This window comes from Lepus europaeus, chromosome 7, assembly GCF_033115175.1.
Source record: "Lepus europaeus isolate LE1 chromosome 7, mLepTim1.pri, whole genome shotgun sequence".
In the NCBI taxonomy this organism is placed as follows: domain Eukaryota; kingdom Metazoa; phylum Chordata; class Mammalia; order Lagomorpha; family Leporidae; genus Lepus; species Lepus europaeus.
The window spans coordinates 60,382,449-60,393,007 of NC_084833.1; the positions used below are offsets into that span (position 1 = coordinate 60,382,449).

General features: G+C 35.3%; 1 protein-coding gene across 1 annotated transcript; it reads left to right on the forward strand.

The window, feature by feature from the left end:
• Positions 1-8,283: 8,283 nt before the first annotated feature.
• On the forward strand, positions 8,284-9,222 carry LOC133764527 (olfactory receptor 52E1-like). The gene has a single exon (XM_062198201.1). It carries the CDS (start codon positions 8,284-8,286, stop codon positions 9,220-9,222), a length of 939 nt encoding a protein of 312 aa, XP_062054185.1.
• The last annotated feature ends 1,337 nt before the right edge of the window (positions 9,223-10,559 follow it).

The following is a 10,559-nucleotide window of genomic DNA, read 5'->3' on the forward strand; positions in this document are numbered from 1 at the left end:
ACTTTCAATGAACAGAAAACACTTGCAGTCAATGAATAGGAATAGTGAGAGCTGAGTCTGAAAAAGGAATTCCAATCCCAGAATTTCCTGTATTAACTTAGGTATTTAATACGGATGGAGAACTATTTGTATCTAGAAAACAACAAGCCTTAGAATTTTGCTGCAAAATTATACATAGAGGAAAATGAAAGTGTCTATCATATCGCCACATATACATGAACAAAGCTAATATAACTTGTCTCCATATCTGTAAGTTACTACAGGTAAATTCCTACCCATGTCACTTTGCACTTCTGTTTGGCCAGACCTGGGTCCAGGGGTCTTCTTTGTCAGTCTCACAGGATTTAACCCCATAGTGGCTGCCATTTAGTGTAGACCATGGAATTAACTCAATTTTTACAAAATTGTAAGTAACTAAAGCCTTAACATAAAGCTACTCTCTTTGTAATAAATAAAAAGTAAACATAGTGCTGTGCTACTTAATAGTGTTCTCCAGTCTTTTTATGAAAAATGAAGTGTTGCAGCTGAATTTTCTCTTGATTTTGGTCTGCATTATGGCCAAATACAAGAGAAATGATCAAATATGGCTGAAATCACTGGGATTGATATGTACAATATAGATCAATTTCTGAATATCAGCAGTTTTTAAATGGATACCAGTTTACTTTATTACATATAGACTATTTGAGGTATTTAAAATTTGTATACAAAGTGATTGTATGGTTGGTTGATCAAGTGTAATATCTGCTTCTGCAATGGATTGTGGGTAATGAAACAGAGAGCATTTCAGCATTGTGAAAGTTGGTGGTGTTGCAGTTACTTCCAGAAGTGACCCCCAAGTGAGCATCATGACATCTAAAAGGCTTATTCTTGTCCAGCTGTGACTGAGCCATAGCCTTCACCTAGACAGCTCAGATTACAAAAAACACAAATGAGGGGCCTGCTGCTGTGGATAGATTGAGCCTCTGCTGATAGTGCTGGCAACCCATAGGGCTCTGGTTTGAGTCCTGGCTGCTTCACTTCCAATCCAGCTCTCTGCAATGCACTTGGGAAAGCAGCAGAAGATGGCCCAAGTGTTTGGGTCCCTGTACCCATGTGGGAGACCCAGAAGAAAGTCCTGCCTGGTTTCAGCTTGGCCCAGCCCTGGCCATTGTAGTCATTTGGGGAATAAACCAATAGGTAGACGGAAGACTTATCTTTCTCTCTCTGCCTCTGCCTCTCTGTAACTCTGCCCTTCAAACAGATAAATAAATCTTAAACAAAACTCCACAAATTAGACAATCTTTGCACAATATAACTCATGAAATCTGTGTTTGTGTTTGTCTGTTATCTCTGTCTCTCCTTTAACATCAGAATGGCTATAACACTTCTTTTACTTTTTTCACCTTGATATGTTTACCACCCTCATATATTGTGAGAAATATGGGGCCATATAAATTATTCTAAAATAGAGATATTGCAATGCAGTTACCATAACAAAAGGAACAAGAAATAAAACTCTTTTGGAACTATTATGAACAGTTATCTGGCAACAAATTGTAAAATCTAAAAGAAAGGGATAGATTTCTGGACATGTTTGATTTACGAAAATGAGGCACAAAGACATAGAAAACCTGAGTCGACCAATAACCCAGGCTGAAATTGAGTCAGTAATAAATAGCCTCCCAACAAAGAAAAGCGAAGAAGAGTACAGGACTAGGTGGCTTCACTGCTGAATTCTGTCAACTTTTAAGGAATAACTAACACCAATTATCAAACTATTCAATACCAGCGAATGCCTGGGGGTAAGGGAATGGCAGGAGAGGGAGAGAGAGAAAGATATAGGGAGTGGTAAAGTGAGCCAGCCAACCTGCCAACCAGGCCGATATGCCTAATCACCCCTGTTTCTTTGTGATCTGAACTTTTACATGGGACATTAAGGACAGATCTAGAAATAGAGGGATCTTGAAGACAAGCAAGGCAGTCAAGCCCTTGTCATAGACTCTCTCGCATAGAAATAAGTCCCTACATCATAGGTCACCCCAAGCTGTGGAATCAGGGCATTCACCTCCATGGCTTGCCGTGCCATATTTCAGATTTACATGATATCTAACTCACTGCCTTTGGGTATCTCTATTCTCCAGGGAGCAGCTATGTTTTTGCACTCCATTTTAAGGGCAGTGGTTATAACATAAGGCTCTCATTTCAGTCAGAATGGGTGAGAATGGAAACATCCTGGGACAGGTGAACCAGCTCCTCTAGAAAACTTTGCTGGTAAGTCTGGCTTTGGGACTAGAAAGCCATCACTATGATGAGAACTGTTTTATTGTGGTATTCCATTGAGATTTAGGTCAAGAAGATAAAGTAGTCAACAAGAAATGAAAAACAAAAGATTACCAAATATGAAAGGCATTGGTGAGCCCACAGTGTAACAAGATAACAATTCACACAAGCTCAGATGTGTGCTCCAATAAAGATTAATTAGATAATGTTCCGAAATTTTTGGAGGATTGTGTGTCTGTGTGTGTACTTATGCAAATACCCTTATAACTTTCTTGTTGCCTGCCGGTAAGTATTTGTTTGTCTTTTGATAAACTTTCTGACTTTAATCTCTTGAATATTGTACTCATATTTTAATCTTTAATCCTTGCTTTCTCCTAACTGTCGCTATTCCAAATCTATCTTCTGAAACTTAACCTAACTTTGTAGATCTCTCAATCTTCCACTTCCCTCTCGAGAAGGAAGCATCACAACACATCTAACGTGATGAAATGAAACACCAGAACAATAATCTTTAAATTCCCAAAGCAATTGCAATAGTATCTTTGAATCCCCAAAAATGTATAGGAATGAAATGGTCATTTTGGGATATTATTGTCATTTATAGCCCTTCTCTATACCCCATGGAACTTTGATCTTCTTAATTTTTACTTGTTGAGTATTATGATTAGTGGATAATTAAGCCTGTGAATATAGAATGAATTAAAATTATGGTTTTGCAAGAACTGATGAAGAGAGAGAAGGGGAGGAGGGAGATTCTGAGGGGAGCAGAGAGGGGAAGGAAGTGGTTGTCTTCTTGGAACTGTATCTATGGGATGCATGCAATTTGTTCTTTTTATATCAATAAAAATTTTCAGAAATCCAGCCCCCAAATTTTCTAAACATGCTAGATCAGGATACCTAAGAAATACTCTATCTAAATATAATTATAATTTCTATAAATTACTTCACATTATTTCCTAGTTGGAATTTAATAGAAATACTGCAAACATAATGAAACATAACAAAGAAATTTAGCACATAATTTGTTATAATTTCAATTTATTTTGGCTTCTTAATATATTGCCCAAATTCAATTAGAGTTTCTGAATTAAACCTGCAACTTATCATTAAAGAAAGTATATAGAATATTGATAGTTTGAAAAAAACAGAACTATCATTTAACAGAATTTTTTCCAGTTCCAAAGTTTGAACTCTCTTATCACATATCCAAAAGCTTTTTTTGTCTACCTGTGCCCAGAATATAGTCAAAGAAATCTCTTTTATAAGTTTTAACTTCATATTTATAACTTGGGTATATACCATCATCATCAGTCATCATATCTTCTATACAAATTTATTATTATTTCCTTGTCCCTAGCACTGTCATAGAAGTTAACGAAAAAGTCTCTGATCATTTAAGGGGTTATTCTTGATATGAATAGGGTCCAAAAAGAAAATATTTTTCCTTGATTAGCTGGTAGTTTTGCACAGCAATTGTGAAATTCATGGAAATCTTCAGCTTAAAGCTGGAGAATAATAAGAGTTCCAAGAGCCTGAATTGCTCATTTCTGAAAGAGAGAAAATGAGTTACCCAGGTCAATACTCTTTACATTTTGCTATTCATTTTCCCTTTACAGGATAGTGCAGACATGTGCTAATCCTAAGAAAGATTTACTAGTATTATTGTTATATTTGATATATACTGGTCATTTTTTCCTTAAGATAAATTTTTGAGAACTATTAACTTGTATTTTTTTAAGTGATTGGAAGATTAAATGCAGTGAAGCAAAAATTTTCCCAGAACTAACCTCAGCAGAGAGTAAGGATAAAGCACTGCAGATCAGAAAGCAGCAGAGTAGAGGGTAGAATCAATATCCATACTTTCCCTTCGGTACTACAATGAAAGGAAGGGAAAGTATGAAGTCAGAATTTGGAGATACTGAATTACATTTTGCATATTAATTTCATTTGTATAAAATGAACACATTGCAACTAATAATTGCTTGTGTGTATTATTGTATCCTGCTGCATTTCCTTGTATAGCTAAAGATTCAGAATCTCCAATGTCAGGACTTCCATCTGACACTGCACTGGGCTTATTATGTAGTCAAAGTTGGAAGCCCTTTGCTATGAAGCCCCCTCTTAGTGTTTGATTACAGGGATCTACTGGGAAGCCTTAGTTCATTCTCTGTCTACTTTAATGTATTGTAGCTTTAAAGGGCAGTTCAGCTGTTCTGCATTTAACTGTCTAGTAGAGTGCTGCCACACAGGACAAGTTCAATAAAGCCACGATATTTCCTCTTCAATTTTCAATCTCCGGTTCTAAATACAATGTTAAGTAAACATTTGACACTAAGTAGAAAAATGATTAATGTTATGAATTAAGGGAAAGTAGCAGGCAGTTTTCAAAAAAGGTCAATATCTGACATAGAAATACGAAGTGGAGTGTGGGCATGAAAGAGGAAGAAGTAAGACAAGCAAAATAGTAAAAGATTACAGTACTCCAGCATGATTTAGAACAGCCAGTTAGTATGTCTTTTCTCAGTGGCATGCCTTTAATATCTGAACTTTCTCTCTCTGGATGTAAAATTCAATCATTGAATCTCATCCTTCAAATTGAGCCCAGTATACCCTACGCTGGAGGTGATTTCATTATAAATAACCAGTTGATTATGTTTGCTAAATTCTTAGATAGCAACATGACATATTACAACAACCGTGGATTTTGAATCTGAACTCATTCTAGTATTTTGGAAGAGAGTTAACTAGGTGACTATATGACTAGGTGACTATATGAACATCCAAGCCTCACTCTCTTCTTCATTATAATTAAGGCAATCATAACTTGTCATTCTAAAATTATGGAAATGAAATTAAATTAAATAATGTATGCCAGATTTCTGACACTTATCTGCATTTAATTCATGCTGGTGAAGATTTACAAAATTAAATAACTCTAAAAATATCAGATACTATGCTAAGAATAATATTGACAGTGTCCTTTATCTACCTTTTATTTCCATTACACATTTATGCTTTATATATAAATTGTTCATCAAGTTAAACTTACTTGAACACACTCAGAAAAGCATTCATTTTATTATAAAGTCTTTTTTCACATTTTTGAGTCTGAAACTTTATTCTGTAGTGATCTTGTTTATATTTTGTTAGAAGTTTTCCTGAGTCAAATACATTTGTGAAATAACCAGTTATATTCAAGAGAAGCTTTTATAAAATTGATGTGCATTATAAACATCTAAAAGTGGGAAAAAATAAATAAAACTCAGTAGAAATTTTCAATACCATTCAGCAATGAGAAGTCATTCTTTGGAGCAAAGTAGGAACAAGAAGCACATTAGCTTCTCATAGATACATGGTTCTTCACCCAATCCAGTTTACAATATTCTTCAGAGCTGTGTTAACCAATAGTAAAGTGGGAATTGACAAGAACACCCTAGAATATAAACAAGAAAGAAAGAGGAATAATTGAAATGACTGTTAGGATGACAGTAAACAAGGAGTGAGACTAAATGTCTATGACAGAGCAGTTTCATATACTTGAAAATTACAGGAATGATACAAGTCATAAAAATGACACCAGGGTTGGGCATTTGACAGCAAACAATGCATTGTTTGGTATGCCCATGTCACACATATCAGATTCCCAACTATTTTCCTGATTATATCTTCCTGCAAAATGCACACCCATGGAGGAGCATATGATGGTTTAAAATAGCTGGGTCGCTGCCACCCAAGGGAAAAGACACGGATTGAGTTCCTGGCTGCTGGCTTCAGCTTGACCCAGACTAGGATGCTGCAGTCATTTGGAGTCTGGAAAATTTCTCTTCATCTCTCTCTTTCTCTCTCTCTCTCTCTCTCTCTCTCTCTCTCTCTCTGTGTGTGTGTGTGTGTGTCTTTCTCTCTACTTTTCAAGTAATGTGTTACATTTTTTAAAAAATGACACCAAAAGTGCAGGTAACAGAAAAATAGACTAGTGGCACTACAACAAACTAAAATGTTTTTGTGCAACAAAAGAAACAATCAACAGACTGAATGAGATGACATCCTATATAAATAAAAGATAAGCTTATTTTAATACAAACATACTTAGAACTCTGTGTGTGGTTTTTCATAATGCACATTTTCCATGAACTTCCAGACCCAAAAAGACAAATACTATACGTTTTCTCTGTTTGGTGGTTTCTAATGTAAAGAGTCCCCCCAAAAAGCTTTAATCTATATGAACAAAATTGACATCTTATTCTTTGATTATTATTTATAACCCTTGTCTATGTTCCTGTGGATCAGTGATCTTTCTATTTTTTTTACTTGTAGAACTCTTTATTTAGAGGAGTGTTAAGTCAGTGATTATAAAGTAAATGGAAAGTAGCCCATCTCAACATTTAAAAAAAAATGTAAGGAAGGTAGCAGGAAGGAGGGAGTGAGGAAAGTATAATTATAATATTACAATCGTATCTATGAAATACATGGAATCTGTTCTCCTTATGTTAGTAAAAAAGATAAGGAGTAAGTATCCAAAATACATATAGAAGTTTTCCTACAACTAAATGACAAAAAAATCTAATAATGCAATTTTAAAGAGGGCTAAATATTTGAACAGATAATTCTGTAAAGTCATACAGAAAATTAACAGATATATGAAGTGAAGCTAAACACATACATCATCAGAAAAAAGTCAATTCAAAACTATAATATCATGTCACACCTGTTAGAATGACATATATATGTATATGTGTGTACATTTACATATATGTATGTATGATAAAACAAATATTGGCAGGGATGTAGAAAAAACAATACATGACTAGAGCCTAGGGAGATTACTGACGCCATGAACAGGAGTGTCAAATTGTTAAGTCAGCAACAGGAGTCACTGTGTACTTACATCCCATGTGGGATCTGTCCTTAATGTGTTGTCTAATGTGCAGTGATGCTATAACTAGTACTGAAACAGTATTTTTACACTTTGTGTTTCTGCGTGGGTACAAACTGATGAGATCTTTACTAATTATATACTGAATCGATCTCCTGTATATAAAGATAAATGGAAATGAAAAAAAAAACCTGGTGTTAAATTGGAAATGGCATAGAAAATTAATTAATTTTTAAAAAAATAATATGTAGGATCTCTGCCTTTAATGTGCTGTACACTCTTATTTAATGCTATAACTAGTACTCCAACAGTATTTTTTTTTTCACTTTGTGTTGCTATATGGGGGCAAACTGTTGAAATCGTTACCTAATTTATACTAAACTGATCTTTTGTATATAAAGAGAATTGAAAATGAATCATGATGTGATTGGAAGGGGAGAGGGAGCGGGAAAGGGGAGGGTTGTGGGTAGGAGGGAAGTTTTGGGAGGGGGAAGCCATTGTAACCCATGAGCTGTACTTTGGAAATTTATATTCATTAAATAAAAGTTAAAAAAAAAAAGAAAAAACAATACCCTTGTACACTGATGGTGAGGATGCAACATAATATGTCTATTATGTGAAATAATACAGAGATCCCTCAAAATATTAAAATGGGACCATTATGTGATTCAGGAATCTCACTTTCAAATCATATTATTCAATTATTAAAAATAATTGAAGACAGAATCTGGAATAGATATTAGCACTCTCATTTTCATCACAGCCCTATTATTAATAGCCAAGATGTAGAACAAACTGCATAGAACTTCCCTAAAAGTAACACTATTACATAGCACATCTCTGTAGATCAAATATCTACCATTTTCTTGGTAATGCTGAACTTTATAAAGGTTTATTTAAGTATGTTGGACATATGAATGGAAAAATGTAATGAATCTGATTAATTTTATTTAAAGCAAATAAAAATAGCACATACTCAAATTTTCACAAAAGTTATACTTATGTCATGATGGGTTTGGTTACTAGAAAAGATAAATTATATTTTACGTAATTTTGTAGGACATCAATGCCTTTGGATAAGAGGAACTGGAGCCTCTCAGGAAATCGGACACCTGGCCTGTGTGCAGCTATAAAAGGGCCTCAGAAGCATGGTCCCTCCTAACAACACACGGTTTCATCCCTACTATTTTCTCCTTCTGGGGATTCCAGGGCTTCAAGATGTGCATATGTGGATTGGTTTTCCATTTTGTGCTGTATATTTGACTGCCCTCCTGGGTAACATCACAATTCTCTGTGTGATTCAGACTGAACAAAGTCTCCATCAGCCCATGTTCTACTTTCTGGCCATTCTGTCTTCCATTGACCTGGGCCTGTCCACATCCACCATTCCCAAGATGCTTGGCATCTTCTGGTTCAATCTGAAAGAAATCGCTTTTGAAGGATGTCTTATCCAGATGTTCTTTATCCACCTGTGCACTGGCATGGAGTCAGCTGTGCTCGTGGCCATGGCCTATGACCGCTACGTGGCCATCTGTAAGCCTCTTCATTATACATTAGTGCTAACGAACAAGGTGGTGTCCATCATAGCATTGATCATCCTCCTGAGACCTTTAGCCTTTGCAATCCCCTTTGTTCTGCTTATTCTAAGACTTCCCTTCTGTGGACATCAAATCATTCCTCACACCTACTGTGAGCACATGGGCATTGCCCGCCTGGCCTGTGCCAGCATCAAGGTCAACATAATTTATGGCTTATGTGCCATTTCTATCCTGGTGTTTGACATCATAGCCATTATCCTATCTTATGTCCAGATCCTCCGTGCTGTGTTCCACCTTCCTTCCAGAGATGCCCGACTGAAGGCGCTTAGCACCTGTGGCTCCCATGTCTGTGTCATGTTGGCCTTCTACACACCAGCTTTTTTCTCTTTCATGACCCACCGGTTTGGCAGGAATGTTCCCCAATACATTCATATTCTTCTTGCTAATTTTTACGTTGTCATCCCACCTGCTCTCAACCCTGTTATTTATGGGGTCAGAACTAAGCAAATCAGAGAGCGGGTAATGAGAACATTCAAAAATAAATTATGAAATTTGGACTTCACAGATTAAGAGGTCTGCTTAGAAGAAATGGAACTTACTCTCTAATTTTAATAGTTCAGCACCTGGGGGTGGTACAGTGTCTTATGTACAGATTCATAAATCTTTCACTTACATTGGTGAGAAAAATGCCAAATAAATTATAATTAACATTTTATATAAGTGTAGCTCCAACCATTTTTAAACAAATTCCAATGATACAACAAATAAAATGGAATCCACATGAAAAAGCATATGGAGTTAGTAGAAAGTGAGTAGCAAAGTAATACCATGCTTTTATAGAGTGCATATCATGAGTCAGGTATAGTGTCATAATTTTTTGTTAACTCATTGAATTATTATAACTACAGTAAGAAATCATCACTACATAGTACACCTTTAATAGTTAAGAGAACCAAAACAAGGATAATATATAATAGAGAGTATTAAGGAGAGGTGATTGGTAGGAAAAGGAGAGGTGAATATATACACACTCAAATCATTTAATTGGAAGAGATAAAAAGGTTTATGAATGGCCAGAAAGCTGCATAAACAGAACATAAACTCCATTTCTAAAGAGAGAACAATATTACTGCAAACTAGCATGAATAAATGCAGAAAAAATACAAAGGCTTATACTGTTTTGTTTTGTTTTGTTTTTCTCATCCACTTCAGGATATCTTGCTCATATGGGTTGGTTTATAGCAACACCACAAATTGAAAGTGAGAATGGTCAGTGGAAAGGAAGATGAATAATCTCATAAAAATATTTTCATAGTTAAAAAAACAAAGACTGACATACAGATGACCATGTCGAACAAAACAAATTCACAGATTCATAAAATAAAAAGCAGGTATGCCTTCTCACTTTTTAAATTAATAGTATCTTCAAAATATTTCATGAAGAGTAAGTGTAGTGGCTAAGAGCCCAATTGAGGAGCCTGTCTCTCACACCAGAGTGCAGGATTTGATATTCTACTACTCCATCTCCTGATTTCAGTTTCCTGCTAAGAATATCCTGGTAGGCACAGTGGTTTCTCAAGTAGTTGGAGTTCCTGCTATTCATTGGTGATCTGGCTCTCATTCCCAGCTCCTGGCTTTAGCCTGTCCCAAACCAGCTACTGTGGGTGTCTCTAATACATGCATATTCAAATATTATAATAAATATACAAATACATACATGCATATATAAAGTAAAAATATATTTTCAATTTCAAGTGAGAAAGTAAATATATAACAAGATTTTCCCATAAATTGGTCTCTAGGTAGGTATGTTGGCAAATATCAGGAAAAGAGCAATATAGCATTAATATTACATATTAACATCAATACATTGGTTGGGATAATTG

Excerpts from the sequence above, each read along its gene's own strand:
- LOC133764527 (XM_062198201.1), top strand. The coding sequence starts at position 8,284 with ATGGTCCCTCCTAACAACACACGGTTTCATCCCTACTATTTTCTCCTT.